General features: G+C 35.1%; 1 protein-coding gene across 1 annotated transcript in view; it reads left to right on the top strand.

Annotated features, from left to right (window-relative positions):
- LOC129269158 (meiosis inhibitor protein 1-like) overlaps positions 1–19119 on the top strand; it is a 37309-nt gene extending 18190 nt beyond the window's left edge. Inside the window, exons 14-23 of the mRNA XM_064105407.1 lie at positions 1888–2059; positions 6350–6448; positions 7335–7445; positions 8253–8407; positions 8956–9031; positions 9562–9788; positions 11921–12002; positions 14444–14553; positions 17161–17295; positions 18392–19119. Of these exons, the coding sequence (XP_063961477.1) occupies positions 1888–2059; positions 6350–6448; positions 7335–7445; positions 8253–8407; positions 8956–9031; positions 9562–9788; positions 11921–12002; positions 14444–14553; positions 17161–17295; positions 18392–18523 (1299 nt within the window). The 3' untranslated portion in view covers positions 18524–19119. The remainder of the gene's footprint in view (positions 1–1887; positions 2060–6349; positions 6449–7334; positions 7446–8252; positions 8408–8955; positions 9032–9561; positions 9789–11920; positions 12003–14443; positions 14554–17160; positions 17296–18391) is intronic.
- Positions 19120–22765: the final 3646 nt, after the last annotated feature.

Below are 22765 nucleotides of genomic sequence, written 5' to 3'. Positions count from 1 at the left end.
CTTTGATGGACTATAAAATACCCCAAATATGTCCCTTTTTGCTTATTCTTATGGTGATACAAACTCTTTATCCATGATGTATTCTTTAAAAATCTGTATTACATGCCCTCCTATAGAAAGAACACATGATCTACTGATAGATGTGATAAAAGAGGCAGTTTAAGTGAAATATATACTAAAGTAATGGGGAGAGTTGTTCACAAGTGACATCACACATCTTTGTTGCATTGCCAATGTGAGGATCTCTATAGCATTAGTGATTGCAATATATTTGATTTTTTTGTTTTCATACAAGCTATCTTGTTCCAAAGGTTTCATTCTCCTTTAATTGATGATCAGGGTCCCGTAACACAAAACTTAGCAATGATCGTACAACAATTTTCTACGATAGATTGCATGGACTACAATGTACAATCAATTGTGAAAATCAATCATACGATTAATCGCTAACCTTTGTGTTACGGGACCCAGGTAAAGTGTTGCCTCTATGTTGACTTTAGCCTACATTAATCATGTATACATGGACACAAACATTTGTCATTATGAAGTACTAAAATGTAAACTAAAATTTCACTTTATGCTTTGACAATTATTAAAATTACATAACACAAAACATAAACCAGCCATTTCGCTTGCTTTCTGATGAAATTAAAACATCTACCTTTCCAGGATGCAACTGATTGTAAAAGGTAGAATCCTGGCCCTTCACACACAACTCAGTGTCTGTGTTTCCAATGTCAAAAGCATAGTCATGGTGCCATGCAAGTCCTCCCAACTCCCTGGTCTATAAAGGGAGTGCTAGTACAAATGTGTTATTCAGTGCAAGAGTGAAAGTGTAGAAAAAAACTGCTAAACCACTTCTGTGCTAATAAATTTTTGTGCACAGTGTACACAATAAAAATACCCTATACTATATGTATACTATTATTATTATTATCATCATTATTAGTAGTAGTATTAATATTATTATTGTTATCATCATTATTATAATAATTATTATTATTATTGTTAATTATTCATAGTATTACTAGTATTATTATCATTATTATTATCATTATTATAGTATTTATTATTAGTATCTATTATCATTGTTGTTGTTGTTATTAGTATTGTTATTAATAATATATTGTTACTTCCGTATGTTGGCGAAACATTTCCATAAATTCCATAATTCTATTTAAAAAAGAAAGTTTACAGGCTAGGTGGGCTTATGCATTATTAATTTTTGTTCACAATCAGTCATACAGAACACTATGTTAGGCAATTCTTTACAAAATTATGAAATGCAAGCATTTAACTGAACAGAACTTTGTGAATCCTTGGTTATTTTCTTTGATTGATGTACCAAGTTGAAGATTAGATTTGGAGCTTTAACTTTGTGTGATATTCTTTTTAAATTGCAAATACTGTCTGCCAAATGACTTTTTGATGTCCTTCAATTTTTTTGCTCACTCATGCGTGAATGATGAGACATGTCAATTTTATCAGATGAAAGAAAGGGGATCTAAGGGGGTTTTAATTGCCATAAAATATTTGCAATCAATTGCAAATTTCAGTTGTAAATTTATGAGTGATTGATAAATTTTTATGAAAGCAACTAGTTTATACTATGCGAGAAGCATAACATTTACCAATTGCAAGAAATATGATTGATTTAGGGACCTAGAACTGACTTTTAATCAATTGCAAGTGTCTTGCAACAATTAGTAATACAATGATGTGTCACTTGTCATTATATTTGTAATCGGGTTATGATATACCTTCAATAATGTTTTATTTGTATTTTCTAGGACACAATCTGTAACAATTGCAATTAAGACAAGAATTATATCATTTCCATTACTGTATTTATTCATATTTGTATCCTGTATGCCTTTGTGTTGTTAGGATATGCTGAAGCATGCATTACATCCAACTAGTCGTAAGTGTGCTAGTCTCATCAAACAATTGCTCTCTGCACACCAAACCATTGATGATACCCAAGATATGGAGAGGATTAAGAAGAGGATGCCAGATCTACTACAAGCTTGCTCTATGAAAGATTCAACAATACAAACTGGTATTTACTCCATGTCACATAGGTTTGGCATAAGGACAGTTTTGATGGGTTTAAGAAGTCTTATTGTTCCAGTTTATGTTTGACACAATTACAAAGCTGCTGTATGAATTATAAATCAAGATCATCACAAGAATGAAATATGATAAACAAAATAAGATTTTATTTGTATGCTTCCTGAATAAGTTATGATAAAGGGAATATCTCTTGTATAGTTACCAAATGTCCCCATCCTTTAGATAGGGGTATTTTGCTTTTTCTTTTCTTGCCTCTTACATATGAAGGATTTTTTTCAATTGTACTACAACTTTAATACATTCCATCAGGTCATGACTCATGTATTTGATAAACATTCATGTATTCATTTCAATTTGAATAACTAATATTGGGGGTATATAGATATGTTCATACTACCATATGTGGCCAGCCACCTAAAATCAACAATATGTTGCCAGTGAAGGTTCTCTGTAAATAGCCGAAATTTCAATTTGGTCTCCATAAAGTACATGTAGAAATCATGAAATTAGCTTATAAATTCTTACTCTTTATACTGTCAAACTCTGAAGCTTCAAAGCTAAATAAAAGACGAGATACAAATATAAGAGTTTCTTCTTCCCAACTTTTTCAGAAGTTTCACTGAAATTGTGCAGCGTGCAAATTTCATGCTTGTGTGAATGAGAATCTTCAAGCATTGTTTTCTACTTATTTTTGAAGCTCAATGAATTTCTTCCACACTCAATCAAGTAACTTGTGTTGGTTATTCTTGATCAAGTATTGACAATCTTTATAAAGGTTAGGATGTGCTTTGAAAGCTCAATAAAATACTAAAAACATCATATTGGGCGACGTGGTGGCATGTCGTAAATCGTGGCTGGGCTGATAAATCCTGGTATCTCAAAATGTAAAAATTCTAAGGGCAGCTTAGAAAAGGCTGTATTTCAAAAATACAGTGCGTCCCACAAAAAACGAAACTGAGATTTATCGATGATTTATCATAACTTGATCACAAATGCAATAGACAAATGACCTACCATTGTAAAGCTTAGAATCTCCTCCTTCATCTGAAATTACTTAGATTATTTCTCATTTACGCATGAGTGAGCAAAAACAATTTGAAGAGGGGATACCAAAAAGTCATTTGGCGGGCTGTATCTGGGTTTCAAAAAGAAAACCACATTTTTAAAAAGTTCGATATCTGCTCTTTAATTTGATACCTCAATTAAAGAAAATTGTCAAGAAATAACAAAGTTCTAGTTATTTGAAATAAGGCTTGAATTTCAATAATTTCATAAAATGAAGAGGTTCTACAGGCTCGCGTTCAAACTCACTTGACACTCCGTTTGGTTGACGATCAGCCATGCATCAAGTCTTTTGTTAACCATGCGATAGCTTCTGTGTGAAACCGGTGAAAACAAGTTTATTTAATGAAATTATGGAAATACAAGCATTGTTTCGAGGGAACATAACTTTTTCACTTCTCGACCATTTTTTGTGATTAAGGTATCAAATAAAAGAGCAGATTTTGAACTTTTTAGGAATGTGATTTTCTTTTTGAAATTCAGATACCCATGGGCGGAAATCTGTCCCGAAAGGTAGGGGGGACAAATTAAACAGGGGCGGATCCAGCATTCGCCAATGGGGGGGGGCAAATTTTTTTTTTTTCAGCCATATGTTAATTCCCCAATCGGCCGCTCGAAGATTATTTTTGTTTGTTTCATTGAAGGAGTAGTCCTCATGGCCACTTTTTAGCTTTATTCTCATAATTCAACATAAATATATAATATCATAATCCTTATCTATATAATGCGAGCGCGATGTATTTTTTCCTAAAATTTGAACATTCTGGGCAATGTTTGTTATCCTGAAAAAGATGTATATGCAACTAGATAATAACTTCGAACGCGAAGTGCGAGCAGATGCTAACTGATGGAAAAGGTTAGCCATGAATACGTTACATATTTCAACAATCAAATAATGCGAGCGCGAAGCGCCAGCTTAAATTTTTTTGAAATTTTTGCCTAAAGAATGGAAATTCTAAGCACTTTTTGTAACTGAAACATATAATAGGTATATAACTAAACAATTGATGCGAACGCGAAGCGCGAGCGGAAAATTTTGAGATTTAGATCTAAGAACGAGACACTCTATTCATGTTTTGTAAATCATGAAAAGGATGAGTAATTGGGGGCCTTCCTTACACCCGGTTCTTACATTAATAATGCGAGTGCAGCGTGCAGCCATAAAATGTTTTTTTTTTATTTGAACTGATCGAAAAGGTACTTGTTAAGGACTGCTTGCACTTAGCCATGAAGACGTTACATATTTCAACAATCAAATAATGCTAGCAAAAATTGTTGACATTTCTACAAAAAGAATCGAAAATTTTAATCAATTTTTGTAATCGTAAAGAGGGTAGCTATATAACTAACCAATTGATGCAAGCGAAGCGCGAGCAGAAAAATTCGAGATTAGACCTAAAAACGGGACACTCTATTCATGTTTTGTAAATCATGAAAAGGATGAGTAATAGGGAATCTTTCTACATTAATAATGCGAGCACAAAGCGCAAGCAGAAAATTTTTGATATTGTGATCTGAAACTGGATAATGATTTAAATAGAGAACAAGTTGAATATCTGAATAAACATGCGCGTGTTTCAGATTTAGACCTAGAATCTAGGCATTCTACACCTCTTTTATCATGAAAAATCTGAAAAAGAGTCAATTTCAGCTATATATTTCAAGCACTTTGTAGGAAAATTGTGAGGTGGATATGGATCGCACTTAATAAAGAGCTGATATTTTTCATTGTTATTTGAGTTTTGACGTAGGACCGGGACATCCTTGGGACATGTCATATGAAAATGGTGACTATCTTCCTATTCCTCTTGCTACGCACGAGATGAAACAATTTAATTGGACAATTTAATCGTTAAATTATTAATATCTTATTTATCAATGCCTAATGAGGGCGAGAAATCTGATGATATTATGGCCTGAAAACTGGATATTTCAAGCAATTTTGTAATTATGAATAGAATGCATCAGTCAAAATATTTTTTAACCATTAATGCGAGCGCAAATCGCGAGCCAAAATCTTTGATAAACTGTCATGAAAATCAATATTGAGACATACATAAATCGCCAATTGAAATGCGAGCGAGTAGCCAGCGCTATCTGATACGTTTTGACAATCAGACTTGATTTTTTTTTTCAAACTAAATGGAATACACAAAAATAATAGGTACTAAATAAATCAAAATTTGCGAGCGCTCAGTGATAGCAGAAAATTTCAATATTCAGACCATGAAGCTGTCACTTTTACAGAGCACTTTTTAAAAATCAGTTTGTAAGTCACACAAAATAATGAAAGTTCGATTTCTGAGGTGAAATGTGTAATGTATATTGACTTCCAAACTTGATATTTAAGCTCCATATTGAAAAATCACCTGACAGGCAATGCGAGCGCGAAGCGCGAGCGAAAATTTAATATAGTGACATGAAAGATTAGTCCAAAATACATGTATTATTTCGAATGTGAATGGTGCATTTTTCTCCATCATAAAAGACCAAAAATAGTAGGGGGGACATTTGATATTGTGTCCCCCCTACTATTTTTGGTAGGGGGGACACGTCCCCCCTGTCCCCCTGGGATTTCCGCCCATGCAGATACCCCCCGCCAAATGAGTTTTTGGTATACTTTCTTCAAATTGTTTTTGCTCACTCATGCGTGAATGAGGAATAATCTAAGTAATATCAGATGAAAGAAGAGATTCTAAGCTTTACATTGGTAGGTCATTTGTCTATTGTATTTGTGATTAAGTTATGATAAATCATCGCTTAATCTCGGTTTCGTTTTTTCTGGGACGCACTGTATAACAATGGTAGCATTCTCATATTCTCTGAAAACAGTCTCCTGATACCTGGGTTGACCGATACCTGTGAAGGACTCTTTTGAGGCAAAAAGGTAGCTACCCATGTTACAACTCTAAAATCCAGCTTATTCTGAGCTGTCATCAAAATATTTAAATGTTTAATTATGAGGTTTTATCAGACCAGCCACGATATATCCTTGTTGTATTATATTATAATTATGGAATAGTTTACCAATTCACCTTCGATCATGTACTTCTGTTGAATCGTTTAAAAGACATTTGAAAATATACTTATTTTTGTTGTAGTGTTATTGTAATATTGGAGAGCAATTTGTATTGAGCGCATAGAGCTATTTTAATTGATTATGCGCTATATAAGTACCAATTTATTATTATTATTTATTATTATATCTTTAAAGGTGCAGACCTAGGGTGTATATTAGAGGTCCTATGTGCACTTTACCAGAATTACCCATCAACAACCCTTGAGGAGATTGATCTCAAGATTATCTATCACGGTAGGTAACATCATCTTAAACTATTTTCTTCATCATCTTAATAGTTAATAAAAATGATTGTTATTTGAAATAATTACTTCCCTGTCACATTGCATACTACTTTTAAGTTTCAATTCAAGTATTTATATCCAAAATTTGTAAAAGAACACAATGAGACCAAATCATATACAGATGAGGAAGATTTAAAAAAAAAGCAAAGATATCCACAGAAAATCAGAAATACAAACAGTGGTAATGCTGAAATAAAAAATTGGCACATATGACAATAGTTGAAACAAATGAATGGCAATGGGGTATGAACTGAAAATCCACAAAAATGCATGGTGAAACTGTAATTTCCTCCCTCTTACCCTATTTGTTTTTTTTCTGTTTTTTCCTTGTTTTATTTTTATTTTTTGCCTCCCCACACCATAGGTCATTGTCTGAGGTTTTGCTGTCTATCTTTTCAATTTACATTTCTCATGATACCTGACAACTATTTAAGGGATCAGCTTCGAACTTTGTATTGTATGCATTTTAGATGGTTGACTTTTTCATGATATTTAGGGTCACGAGGTCAAAGGTCAAATTATATACCTGAAATATATATTTTCTCTCATGATAACAGTTGTTTAGCAGTGTCAAGAATTCAGCAATTCTACTCCCAAAGACATTGTTTTCATAAGAGCAAACATTGTACAGAAAATACATGTATTGTAGGAAAGAACAAAGATTAACAACCATTCCACGTCTTTCACAATATCTTGTGTCTTTAAAATTAACCCCCCCCCCAAAAAAAAGGATATGCAAGAATCTCCTTGCATACCAAATTTTGCAGATATGTCTACGCCTTTTTCAATGAGTGATATTGAAATAAATCTTTTTCTCCCTTTGCATTAATTTTCAGTCATCAATGTTCTTACAAAGAATGCAGAAAACAGTGATGATGTGATTTATTCTAGCCTGAATTTCTTGCTGGATCTGCTTGTTCAGACTGCAAGGCATGGTGAAAGTAGAGGTAAGTTTTGACTTAGGGTTAAGACTAAAAATAATTATTATTATGATTTTTTTGCTATTATGGAGGTAAAACATGGTTGGGTTTTTCTTTTTTCCCCTCCATATCATGGATGCTGTACTCTATTGTATCATTCACCAGTGAAATAAAAAGTAGTGAAAAACAATGAAAATTAATTAAAGTTGGCCAGCAAATTTTTTTGTGAAGGGGGGAGCAGCTAATTTGAATAGAAAAATATAAGTCGGCCGGTTTGAAAAGGGTCGGTCAGTTCGCACACAGATGTTTATTTTATTGTACTTATTCATTTATGTATTCATTTTTTTTTTTTTTTGGGGGGGGGGGGTTGCCTTAGGGCTTGTATGCAGTTCCTAATGCTACATGTATGCCATGCATAACTTATTCACACCTTCAAACTGCCACCAAGAGAAAACTTCATGATTTATTATGTCACAGTTATAATAATAATAATGAAACAAATTATAATTTATATTACATTTGTCTAGTTAACTATTCTGAGACGCAAAGGGATGCAACATCTCAAAGGAGTTGATATATACATGAATAAGTTTACAATATATGATGAGATGAAGACAGATTTTAGAAAATTGTTCAATGTTTTAAAGCAATTCTGCTGATTGGACCCTCAGTAGAAGCATGTAATAAAATATATAATGCATGTTACTTTGCATACCATATTATATATGCATAGAATTCAGTATGTCAAATTTTCCATGAATTCGTGTATGTTTGATCAGTAGTGTGTTTGATCAAATGGACGCAGTTACAAAATATTGATGATTATCTTTCTAGTGGTATCATTAATCGTATCCAATGGAGCTATTCTGATGTGTCTCGAGCGCCAATGTAACATGAAGCCAGCGTTATCAGTTCATCTTGGCATTCATTGCTGTGCTCTAAATCTACTTGCACACCTCACTATCTATCAGAAACATTACAACATGAAGGTAATAATCAACACTCATCTCTTTTTTCCTTTCACTTGTTTACACATATTCATGAGGTGGTCATGTATGCTTTTCGTACTTTTTGTCGTCTGTACTCCAAATGTTCCCCTTCTCGTAAAATAGGCTTTAATTTCCTCCCATGTTCTTACTCAGTATTTCTTTGGACTTAGTTCATGGCATGTAAATATGATATGATTCGTATTCCATAGTACAATTTAGATATTCTGAAATTCTCATTTTAAAAGACAGTACAGATTGCAGAATTAAGACTTAACAAGCGAGGCTTCATAAATTTATTATGTGTAATAAAATGAAATTTCAAACTATATTTTCTTACTCATAGAAGAGAACTGTTGCTAGGCTAGCAATATCACATTCGCAAGTTTCAACTTGTTTTTAATTTATTAAAAAAAAGGTTAAGACATGTATATATTTAATTCCATTTTGAATGCATGCAATACTTGTGTTGGATTGAAATTTGGTTGAATAATATTGCCATGAGAATATAGAATCCTAAAATACTCTTTTCGTGAATGTCTCTGTCATAGGTCAGCCAGAAAGTAAATCTCAAGGAAGATGTTCTACTGCGGTTGATGTCATGCTCTTCAAAAGAAATCCAGCAATGTAAGTACAGTAATTGATTTGAATTAATTGACCTTCAAGCTTAATGCTTGGACCATTGAGACATGTTCAGATATTGCATAGCAAAGCTCATCTGTATCCTATTTGCAAAGTTAAAGTGATGTGATTGCAGCAGATACTGGAAACTTTTGGTTGCCACCTTCCTAACGAATTCCTGTTGATCAGTTTGCATTTGATTTTCATTCATCAGATATGCACATTCGAACCCATGATAAAACAACAGTTTTATTACTTAGGAATTATGATGTAATGATAACATGATTATATCAGCAGTGCGTCTGCACAACATTTGAATTTCTTGAGAGTATATCGTATAATACAATCATTAGAATAAGGTCGGGCCCATTGTCCCATTTTGTCAGAACATGATATAGATTGGGCTAGAGCTTAATGTGAGTTTGGGGATATCAAACAATTCTTATCAAATCAGATAATTTTTATCAATAATCAGGAAGTAAATTTTCTCTTGCACAGGAGCAGCAAATTTTACTAATGTTATTATTTTTAAACAGTGGCAAGCATACAGCTGTGGACAGCATTGTTCCTGTCATCCACCTCACAAAAAGAGCTTTCATTGTCATCCTCCTCATCCTCATCATGTGAGCGGAGAGAGCCATCCCTTATCAAGGTTTGCTCTGACAAGAGAAGACAGCTCCTGGAAGAAGAAGACCTGGGACTCCCTGTGACCTGTCACACCTTGAGGAATGTCTTTGCCTCTTTACAGAATGTTATATTGCAGGTCAGTCAGTCAGTCAACCATCCAGGTTTTCAGTGGCGGACCGTGACCCGGAGGAGACAAAGCATTGGAGGGGTACAGCATTGTTCATAAACAATACAGTGCCCCTCCAATCAATTGTCTCCTCCGGGTCACGGTCCGCCACTGCAGGTTTTATATCCGGTTTAGTCCCCGACTGCAGGGATGGCCAGATCCACCTCTCACAGAGATTGCCCTCTCCCTCCCCTTTATTTGGTGCATCCTCCTCCCTCAACCGAGCCCTCCTATACTCTCTCCCATCGCTAGCTTCTTCCAAGTCTTCTTTGGTCACTGCCTTAAAAAAAGGTGGTATCAATACCTTATTATCATCTGTTACTATGTTCCTTTCCCTTTGTTTTACATTGATCCTCAGAAAGATATACATAATATGCCACATTTAATTCTTGATTTTCCTTAAAGTAAAGATTGACACAATATCTGATTAGTACAGTATCAAACACAAATTAGTATACCCCTCCAACAATTGTTCAGTGCAGCTCTTTACCCCAAAGATTTTCTTGAACTTGCACAATGATTAAAGAATATAATGATACATGACAGGATAGCTCATTTAATCACGACCATAAAGCATGGGTTCCTCAGGAAGCTGTGTATAAAGTTACAATTATAAATCAATATTTATATGAAGCATGTACTCACTTCTATTGGATTCTGTTTATTTCCAAATCAGCCCTCTTTACTTTCTTATTCTTTTCTCTGCCCTTAATTGAACATCTGCCAAATGGATATTGCTCTCTGAGTTCTTGATAATTCTAAATGAATATTGTGTTTTAAAGTCCTTTTCCTATATAAAGATCTTTTCTCCTTCCTTTATCATTCTGTATTACAGTATGTCCCATTGTCCCCCTTCCCTTCCTACCGATCAACTAATTGTATTATATGTTATAATTATGTTGTGCCCCTCTTATGGAATCTGCAGGAATATGTTCATATCTCATGTAGATCGATCCATCTCGATACTCTGTTGGTATCTCTCCTCTAATCCAATGCACCTGTCACTGCCGATGCTTTTTTTATTATTTGTAAAAAGCCATCCCCAAAACAATAATAAGTTGCCAGGGAAGGTTCTCTGAAAATAGCCAAAATAGAAATTTTGTCTTAAAAAAAGTGAAAATAAAAAAAAAAGCTTTTCTGAAAGCAGTTCCTTTTCATCCAGTCAAAATTTGAAATCGTAAAGTTTAACAAAAGACAGGATACTAGAGTTTCTTTGACATCACTTTTTTCCAGACTGCTTGGAAAAAGGTCCAATGAGATTGCACACAACATGCACATCTCATGCTGGAGTGAACCCAAAACTACAATCCTTGTTTTCTCCTTATTCTTTGAATCTCACCAATTTTCTTCAACACTCAATCAAGTACTTGTGTTGTTATTGTTGATACATTTCGACAAGATACATGTACATGTATATATCCTTTCAAAGCTTATTGGGATTTGCTTTATGATGCTCAATAAAAAATCTCTAAATTAATTTAGGAAAGTCATTGTCAGTTTTGGGGTGGCCGGTCACATTTATGATTCTCAAGGAACTTAATGTATAGAATACATGTATGTTCACATCTCCTGTAGATCAACCCATATTTACAATTATTTCTGTCTCCCCTTCACTTCACCATCTAGCCTCTCATTTCCTGGTATCTTCTTGGTATTATATTTGTTTTCTTCCATTTATCTATCCTGACACTGTTAACACTTGGGCCCGTATTCTGAGATCAGGTTTAATTTAAACTCTGGTTTAAAGTTGTGCTTTAACTATGGGAAGCCAGTTGTGGCATAATTCTGTAACAGTAGAGGTTGATTGTATCAGCTCATTTTAGTCTCAAATAATTCTTAATTGTCTGGGAAGGATGAATAAGATAGTTGTCTTCATCATAACAAAATTAGGAAAGAGCACAGTGAACATTAGAAGCATTCAATGAAAACAGAATTTTGACTTATTTGGCTTCCCATAATTTTAGCACAAAGTTAGATCATGGTCTAAGTTAAACCTGACTTCAGAAAACAGGTCTTCCCGTTGTTTTTCATCATCTTCCTATACGATCCTTAAGGTGATTGAATATAGATGTATATCTCCTGTGATTGTATTTCAACCATAGGGTAGTGATCTATTACTACATGCAGCTGTTATCTGTATCAAAGCAATGATCAACATGTCAGCTGATAAGAATCCAACAGCAAGTAAGTCCAGTGCTATATCGATTTTGTTTTATTGTCTGAGTAAAGTGGAAATTTTGCATTTTTAATGTTAAATTGTTTAATTTTGAATAAAAATCAATGAAATGCAGCGAATAGTATAAGTTGGACTCACAAAAAAAAAAAAAAATAAAGGAACAAGCATTGTAATTAGCTGACCCTTTAACATTATGTATAGATTTTATCATAAATCAGAAATTGTCCAAACCTTGAATTTTAGATCCCTTTTTATAATAACGAAGGTCTGGTAACATAAGGTTTAGCAATTAATCATACGCCTGATTTTCACGATTAATTATACATTGTAGCCAATGCAAATCAATCGTTAGAAATAAATGTTGTATGATGATTGCTAAGTTTTGTGTTATGGAACCCAGGAATACCTTTTTTCAGACTAAAGCCTGAATTCAGACTTTTAAATATATTTTCAGCTATAGAAAACTGCTTTTTCATGTAGGAAAGGGGTCATTCTAGATGATTTTCAAATTTTGTTTTCAAGCCTAATGAGTGGCACCCTTGTTTAACATTTTACATGATGATTTCTTCTATTTGTTGTAGTTAACAATTTCATTGGCAATATGTCATAATTCTCCATAATGTACACGCATACCCTGTGGAAACTGAAGGTAGTCCACTAATTGAATAAAACAATGTTGCATTCATGCATGGTCATGTTTAGAAACAATTCTAACTGTCGACAATAGCCAAAACTTCCAGGATGCAGCGCATGGCATGAATTTGCACTGATCAAGAAATTCTACTTCATAGTCAGTGATGTGTGACCCAACAACTTCTGGGGCCCGTAACACAAAGCTTAGCAATGATCATAGACACATTTTCTACGATTGATTCCATAACTACAATGTACAATCAATCGTGAAAATCGATTGTCCGATTAATCGCTAACCTTTGTGTTATGGTACCCAGGTCTACTTGTACCATAACTCGCCCGAGTCTAGTCGTGTCTGTTTTTTCCACGTTCTCAATCTCTTCTTACATTTGGAGGAGGAATAATTGTAGAACTTACTCCTTGTGTTTATCCCTCTTGCTGTATGCTATTCTTACCTTCAGGCTACCAAGGTTACTGGGTCAAACAAGTAGACGCCATGAGCTACATCCAGGAACTTTTTTTGATTGTCAATAGCAACAATTTGAACACACACATTTTTGTCTCACCTGCATAGCAGAGTGAGACTATAGGCGCCGCTTTTCCGACGGCGGCGGCGACGGCGGCGGCGACGGCGGCGGCGGCGGCGACGGCGGCGGCGGCGGCGGCGTCAACACCAAATCTTAACCTGAGGTTAAGTTTTTGAAATGACAGCATAACTTAATATGTATATGGACCTAGTTCATGAAACTTGGCCATAAGGTTAATCAAGTATTACTGAACATCCTGCATGAGTTTCACGTCACATGACCAAGGTCAATGGTCATTTAGGGTCAATGAACTTAGACCATGTTGGGGGAATCAACATCAAAATCTTAACCTAAGGTTAAGTTTTTGAAATGTCATCATAACTTAGAAAATATATGGACCTAGTTCATGAAACTTATACATAAGGTTAATCAAGTATCACTGAACATCCTGCATGAGTTTCACGTCACATGACCAAGGTCAATGGTCATTTAGGGTCAATGAACTTTGGCCGAATTGGGGGTATCTGTAGATTTACCATCATAACTTTAAAAGTTTATGGATCTGATTCATGAAACTTGGACATAATAGTAATCAAGTATTACTGAACATCCTGTGCAAGTTTCAGGTCACATGATCAAGGTCAAAGGTCATTTAGGGTCAATGAACTTTGGTCAAATTGGGGTATTTGTTGAATTACCGCCATAACTTTGAAAGTGTGTTGGTCTAGTTCATAAAACTTGGACATAAGAGTAATCAAGTATCACTGAACATCCTTTGCGCATTTTAGGTCACATGACCAAGGTCAAAGGTCAATGAACTTTGGCTTAATGGGGGTATCTGTTGAATTACCATCATAACTTGGAAAGTTGATGGATCTTTCTCTTGAAACTTGGACATAAGAGTAATCAAGTATCACTGAACATCCTGTACGAGTTTCAGGTCACATGATCAAGGTCAAAGGTCATGTAAGGTCAATGAACTTTGGCCACGTTGGGGGTATTTGTTGAATTACCATCATATCTCTATAAGTGTATGGGTCTAGCTAGTTCATAAAACGTAGAAATAAGAGTAACCAAGTATCACTGAACATCTTGTGCGAGTTATAGTAGTTTTCAAAATCAGCACTGCTGCTATATTGAATCGCGTGATGCAGGTGAGACGGCCAGAGGCATTCATCTTGTTAGATATTGACATCCCTGGTTTTCTACACTCGAGATTGATCAGATCAATCACAACAGTTTGTAAGATGGGGGCCTAGTATTCATATTTTATTGCTGTTTCTCTATAGATCAGCACCTACTGAGTCAGCCGTGGAACCAACTGCTTATCAACTGCATCGTGGAGCTATACCAAGATTCAAACTCTGTTAACCAAGCCATTCCAGAACTAATCACCCTTGTATGTATATTTATTCTGTCAGCAATTATTGTCAACTGGTAATCCATCTTCACATCAATATTTTTGTCCCAACATGTTTTGCAATCTGACAACTTTTCTTTATTTGATTGCTGAGGAGCAGTTTTTCTATGCGTCCTTTGGCAAGGCATTTATATTTGCCACTCTTCACACAGGTGCAGTAAATGGGTACTCAGTTTAATAGAAGGAATTCCTTAAGGACGTTCCACAGTTAAAGTGAAATCCATGTCATTTTCACCAAACTTTGCACATAGATACTTTAGAACCTTAATATTCGAAATATGCAAAAATTAACATAGGTCCATGTGCTTGATTTTTTGCTATAGAGCTTCAAAGTTCACCCAAATTGATGTTCTTAAGAATTGCGCATTTAAAAGAATTTAGCATTTTTAGACCGCCCAAGATTACTACAATGAGTTTAAACCTCTATTACTCAGTCAAAATACATGAAAAAGTCATCAAATTTTGCAAGAGAGTTAATAATTGTATCGTTAGAATGGAGAATCTATTTATAGTGCTATTTGTTTGCAATTGTAATTTTAACAGCACTGTCAGTTCTTAAAAATGGCGTAAAAGATAACAAAATCCCAATCTAAAAAATGTAAACTTTCAGTAACAAACTACAAACGTACAATAAATGCTGCACTTTATTCAAAATCCATGTCATTTTCACCAAAATTTGCAGAGTTGTAGAGGAAGGTATACCTGAGAGGTACAAACATTAAAACATGGGGGTTCATGTGCTTGTTTTTAAACTATCAGCATTTTTATTAGAGCAAATGTGCTTTTTAAAACACCAAAAATGCGCCGAATGCTTTGTATCTATGTGAAGAAAAAATCGAAACCACTCTACCATTTTATTTAAACTCGGGGTAATATCCGTGATTCTTGGTAGCACTGCAGAGTAAAGTATTTTGAAATTGTAGAGAATTTTTTTTTAATGGTCCATGAAATAATTCCCTTATTTAGCTTCATGAAATAACGCATCGGATCTGCAGTTAAAGTGCAGAAGATGAGAAAATTCAGCTCATACCCGCAGCTAATTAATCACCTGTTCATCCATTGTGACGTCAGCGCGCAGAGTGTAAACTATGCGCAGATCATAATGCGCACAAACATAACTGTGGAACGTCCTTAAATGCTTGTGCACCTGATCAAGGTGGCCGGGCTAAAGCCGGAGTAATAGTATTTAGTGCTTAATATACACATTGTATCAAGTGCTATATGAGTGTTGCATATATATTATCATTATTTCATAAACTTTCAGTTGCAAATAACATTAGGCCAGCTGGACATACATTCAGTTCTGAGACTTTTTCATGCAGATATCAAGTTTGTCATAAAGTCTAGGAAAGTCTAAAATTGCATGTTTTTCATTCCTACAAACACATGATCGGTTATACAGAGTGAGTCAGAAAAAATGTCCCACTTTTGTAAAGTTGAATTGTTTAAAATACGAATATTTAATAATTAGTTTCATGATATGTCTTGATAGAGGTATCCTCCAAATACATTCAGGTACCATTTTCATTTGATCCCGTGCACGCATGACTGAACATCGGACAATCTTTAGAAGACTGTCAGATCTCACTTGCGCCAAGTTACTGGATGATGAATAAAACAGTGCTTTAGACAAAGACAGTCAGACAGACAGACTGGCATGCTCACACACACACACACACATCAGCTCTTTGGCAACAGAGTGATTTCGCTGAATGAGGAGGTTGAGTGGCCCCCAAGATCACCGGATCTCACTCTTGACTTCTTCTTGTGGGGGCACTTGAAGTCAAGGATCTTCAGCAGCCCACCTGCAAACATCGAGTAGCTTCGGAGGAGAATCGTGGACGAGACAGACATGGTACGCCAAGATGGGAACCTGATTCGGCGAGCTTGTCAAGGAATGCTTCGCCGAGCACAACTGTGCATCAGGAGAAATGGCGGACATGTCGAGGATTGAGTACGGAGGATGGAGACCATGGAGAACTTTGGGGGAAACAGATTCATTGTTGAACCACAATAAACTACCTCAACAAATACAAAAATTCCCTTTTAATTGTTTGTGTTTTTATTCACCGACGTTTGCAGTAATTGTGTGCTTGTGTGTCTGTGTGTGTGTGTGTGCGTGTGCTTGTGTGTGCATGTTTGAGTGGGTCTGCCAGTGCGTGTGCATGTGTGTGTGTTTGTGTGTGCGTACGTGTGTGTGTGTGTTTCAGTCTGTCGGACTGTCTTTGTTCAAAAGAGTGTTTTATTCCCCACCCTGTAACTTGGCGCAAGTGAGATCTGACAGTCTTCTATTAAAAGATTGTCCGCTGTTCAGTCATGCGTCCAGGGGATCAAATGAAAAAGGTACCTGAATGTACTGGGAGGATATCTTTAACAAGACATATCATGAAACTAATGATTAAATATTCATATTTTAAACAATTCAACTTTACAAAAGTGGGACTTTTTTCTGACTCACTCTGTACAGTGCATGTGTAAACCTTTTTGAAACATTTCATTTTAGATCAAGTTAAGAACAATGTATACAGCTATAAATGGGTTTGAGATATTTGGATATATCTTTTTTTTTTCCGGTTTCTTAATCAGTTCTTGATACAGGGAAACATACAAAGCTATGTGAAGCAGCACCATGTGGATAGCTTACTGATATCTATCTTCAATACGGAGCCCACTCAGCATGACGGGCAACAAGTAACTGCCATTCAACATCTACTGAATGCAGTAAGTTATTTGTCCATTATAAAGTGAGAAGTTGTGACAACTGGGAAAAGAACAAAAATTAGCCGGCTATACCTCTCATAGTAGATATACATTCCACATCACAATTAGATAGTGGCATTTTAACATTCCTCATAGTTGTAGCGGCTTTGTCTTGGAGGAAAAGTGTTGGCAGGGGAAGAACAATTCAAGTCTTGTTAACCCTACTCCCATTGTTTCACTATTTTGATTAGATCACGCTGCAATGTGTTTGTACAAGAAACCTGTATGGTTAAATTTCAAGGCAGGCTGACATGGTTCACTGAACATCAGCGCTTCTCAACCTTTTTTACTCTAGGACCACTTTGACTCTCAGAATTTTTTTCGAGGCTCACCTACCAAAATTAAGAAAACGTCCATTTTGATAAAAAAAAATTTCATGAAATATGAACACAAAGCTCTGAAGCACATTCGAAACAAACAGTTTGAGAACTAATCTACATTCGCAACTGTCCGGTAAATGGGCGACAATTAACTACATATACATGCACATCATAGTGTGCATGTGCATTCTTTGCAACATGTGTGATACCTAAGCGTGCTTTAGTTTTGTTTGACCCACGTAGATTGATCGGACGTACCATGTTTGGACATGCCATGTTCGGACAGGTCTGTGAAATACTCCTATTTTTTCTCCCTCGGGAGCTTCTTGGGGCCACCTGAGAGAGCTACGCGGCCCACCGTTTGAGAAGCGCTGGTTTATGTAATGCTTTAATTTCCCAGCATGTATTCCGATTGATGCTTCTCCATTGAACTTACAAATACTAAGGACTCTGTTGAGGCAACTTGTCCAAAAGTCATTCCCATCTTTTCTGCAGGAATCCTGCCAGCAGCTTTTCATTAAACAATCATCACAGTCACCATAAATAAAGCAATGGGGACTGCAGGAAAGCTGCAATGAAAAGACATGTAGCATCCTCATAGCCAGATTCCTGCCAAATTCTGTGCTGTGTCTTTTGACAGAAATCCCGCTATAAGGATGCCACTTGACTGTGCTACAGACATCTGACATGTTACCTTTATAATAGCAAGATACATTTGTTATTTGTTTTTCCCATAGGTGCGAGCCAGACCAGAAATTGTGTTGAGCAAGAGACAGGATGATCAGATAACTGCCTGGATGGACAATCTAAAGACTCACCTACTGCAACTACCCCAGCATCATCCTGTAGTTTACCTTCTTCATCCCTAGAATGTAGGCCCAAAGAGATATTGTACATGTAGGGAATGATTATCTAAAACTGAGCAGACCCAGAACTATATCCTGTGACATTGCCTAAGATCATCTTACAGTTCTCTATTAGGAAGTGTCGGCCAGAGGGGATATTTAGAAGGTTGGTTAGCTCGCATCATGGATAGGCTCAGTAACACATCCTGCAACCCTTCCCATGATCATGCCAGGTAATCACAATGCCCAACATGTAATGGAAAACCAAAGATGGATACATGTAGGCTGCTACATGCGCATCGCTTGAGTCTTTGTACGCACAAGCTATTACGCACTGAGCCGGCCTTCTATGTACTGTACTGCTTTATACAAACGTGTTTAGTGGCACACAAAGTGCACGCATTTCTTTAATAGATTTTATCATGCATGTCTGTATGAAATTTATTCCGATTGTAAGTTGAAAATACACTAATTATGATTGTGTTTTGCATGTGTATTGTATATTTGTTTAAATGCCACTGTACTGTACCGGCATGTGTTCCTGAGAGACCCAAATTTGCTCCTGAAAAAAAGTGGTCAATGTTCAAAGTAACCATCCTTTAAAGGTTTGCATCTCTGATTTCTTAATATTTTTCACCAATATACTTTGCAATATGCATTGCTGTCATCATGTCGCCGTCTTAGAGGCTGAAGCCATTGCCTTGCTTGCATTGGTGATGTGATGTCATACATGTAAGTTGGCAAAACCTGCGCAACTTTTGACAAAGTTCATTTTATGCCAATATCTATTAGGAGTCTTATTCTTTTTGTGCAACCAACAATTAAAAAGGCAAAAGACATTTTCACACCTCATAACTTGACAGAATAAAAGTACAGAGCTGAAGGAAAAAAAAATTGATCGAAACTCAAAATCTGAAGTAATGTTTTGGTTTTATTTGCAATGTACGGTATATACACCTCTTTTAAACATAATTTTGTTACATACAAGCTTCTTTACAAATATTTGACAGCATGAAATCAAAATAAAATAACAATCTTTTGATCTTTACAAGATTCATGTACATCTTTCACACATAAATATCAGTATCTGGGATTAGCCTAGGACACAAGACTTGGTAGTACAGTGATTCCATATCACATAAAATTCATACAAGTATCTTGAAAAATACTGGAAATGTGTACGAGTTGTTACAAGTAGTTTTGAAGTTAAGCTTCACATTCAGGATCCAATGAATGGATTTCAAAGATTGAAATCAATTTTCTTTAAATATTAATTCCATCAACTTGATAAATTATGATTTAATTATCAATTCAATTTTTAAAATTCCTAGATCTACGTTTCATTACTTACATATTAAATTGAGACTTTTAGAAAATTGATATTCATTTCATAAAGTTCCTTACTGAAATTAACTGTTAATATCACTTCAGTTAAATTGAAACATCTGAAAATAGCCCAGTCACTTGAATTTAAAGCAATTGATTTGCTTTGAAAAAAAATCAAAATATATGGTCCAATATAATGCTAAGAATGCAGCAATGTAATATAACATTAATTCATAAACCCTATTTTTCTAGACAATCTATCAAAATGAATGTACTAGAATCAAAACAAAATGAATTAAATAGAGCTTCTTAAATTTATGTTATTGATGCATTTCAATAAATGAAGTTTAGTTGCAAAAGGGGTTAGGTCCACTTTGGACCATTCCGAGAAGACTGTTTTTTATTCTCATGTACTACCCTATCATGTGAACATAAAATTGGGTATAAAAAAATCTACCTGTCTTAATTTTTTTCTATATATCTTTTTAAAAATTATCATTGTGGACCTAACCCCTTTTGCAAGTAAACTAAAATGAATCCAATCTCTTTTGATTAAAAAAGTGATTTTTCTTTGCCACTTTCATTCACGTTTTCATTTGAATTTTAAATTGTCTTTGGTATCATCAGAATGACCAAAAATTTAGAGGTTTAGAGACAGAAAAAAATAAAATTTATGAAAAAAATGTACCTAACCCCTTTTGACAAATGATTTCTTCAGAAGAGTTTGGTTGCAAAAGGGGTTAGGTCCTCTCCAAGAAAATCATTTTTTGAATTCTCCCATATGATTGCAATATTCTTATGCGAAACTGAATTTTCATGATGCCCTACCATGAGAACATAAAATTGGGTATAAGAGAAATCTACCTGTCTTCATATTTTTTAAGATATTCTTTCCCCAAAAAAAATCAGTGTGGACCTAACCCCTTTAAAAAAAAAAAGTGATTTTTCTTTGCCATTTTAGTTCACTTTTTAATAAGAATTTCAAATTTTCTTTGGTATCATCTTATAGAGCTACTAAAAATCTATACATTGAGACATGAAAATCAATTTTGATGAAAAATGGACCTAACCCCTTTTGCAAGTGAGTTCTTCAAATGTAGATGACTAGATGTACACCATATTCAGCTTTTAATGCCAGTAACTAATTTCTATGTAAAAGAAAAATAAGAAATGATACTTCTGGATATGTACGCACTCGAGATTAATGCATTCATACTGTATTCATGTCGTAAAATGCAACGACATTTTCGATTTCATGTGGCTGCATCACATGCCCAGCCATTCCACACTTTTATAGTATACGGATTCATATTACAGACGGATGCAGAATAAAGACCAAATGAATGGAGAAAACAAAGAATTTGTGCTTTAGAATCTGGAGTGGAAATCTGGGCCCCGTCTTACAAAGAGTTGCCATTGATCCGATCAATCGCAACTATGCACGGCCAGCAACGTCAACATGTATTATGCATGTTTGTTCAAAATATTTTCTAGCTATGATGTATATTTATGCATTGTTTTGTTAAACATTCACTGTATTTCTCTTTGTTTACAAAGGACATTGCAAATTTCCTGTAGAAAAATTTATGACCCTGATGGATTTCCATAGAGTTACGATTGATTGGATCAATTGTAACTCTTTGTAAGACGGGCCCCTGGTCACTTTGTTGCCTTGTATTGAAGATGTGTCAGTGAGTAGATATATACATGTAGTATACAGATAAAGGCCCTGTCACATTGTTGCATGCAAGCCTTGCGTGTGACTTTCAGGTAGCCATTTTTGCTACCCGCAGGTCGCCCACGTTGACAGTATCTTTGTTGCGGGTGAGTTGCGGGCAATCACCTGCAAGGCTTGCATGGAACGATGTGACAGGGCCTTGAATTGAACAGCCTTTGCAATGAGTAACTATCATGACGTGAGAGATGCAATATTTCTATGGAGCATATTACAATATATATTCATTAATTTTGTTTTTAAATAACCTGATATGGGGATGTCCACTTCATTTAAATATACATCTGAGACGGCATTAAGTCCAATCTCTTGGGAACACAGAAAACGTTTGACTTAGATGTACAGTGCGTCCCACAAAAAACGAAACCGAGATTTATCGATGATTTATCATAACTTAATCACAAATACAATAGACAAATGACCTAGCATTGTAAAGCTTAGAATCTCCTCTTTCATCTGAAATTACTAAGATTATTTCTCAGTCACGCATGAGTGAGCAAAAACAATTTGAAAAGGGGATACCAAAAAGCCATTTGGCGGGCTGTATCTGGGTTTCAAAAAGAAAACCACATTTTTAAAAAGTTCAATATCTGCTCTTTAATGTGATACCTCAATTACAGAAAATGGTCGAGAAATAACAAAGTTCTGGTTATTTAAAATAAGGCTTGAATTTCAATAATTTCATAAAATGAAGAGGTTTTACAGGCTAGCGTTCAAACTCACTCGACACTCCGTTTTGTTGATGATCAGCCATGCATTAAGTCTTTTGTTAACCATGCGATAGCTTCAGTGGGAAATTGGTGAAAACACGTTTATTTAATGAAATTATTGAAATACAAGCATTGTTTCGAGGGAACATAACTTTTTTACTTCTCGACCATTTTTTTTTATTAAGGTATCAAATAAAAGAGCAGATATAGAACTTTTTAGGTATGTGATTTTCTTTTTGAAATTCAGATACCCCCCGCCAAATGAGTTATTGGTATCCTTTCTTCAAATTGTGTTTGCTCACTCATGCGTGAATGGGGAATAATCTAAGTAATATCAGATGAAAGAGGAGATTCTAAGCTTTACATTGGTAGGTCATTTGTCTATTGTATTTGTGATTAAGTTATGATAAATCGTCGCTTAATCTCGGTTTCGTTTTTTCTGGGACGCACTGTATAATTATAACATGTTTTGCAAAACCTTGTCTGAATAATTGC

The sequence above is a fragment of the Lytechinus pictus genome, chromosome 10 (genome assembly GCF_037042905.1).
Source record: "Lytechinus pictus isolate F3 Inbred chromosome 10, Lp3.0, whole genome shotgun sequence".
In the NCBI taxonomy this organism is placed as follows: domain Eukaryota; kingdom Metazoa; phylum Echinodermata; class Echinoidea; order Temnopleuroida; family Toxopneustidae; genus Lytechinus; species Lytechinus pictus.
The sequence above is the reverse complement of the archived record's forward strand: the minus strand, read 5'-3'. Positions and strand labels throughout refer to the sequence as shown.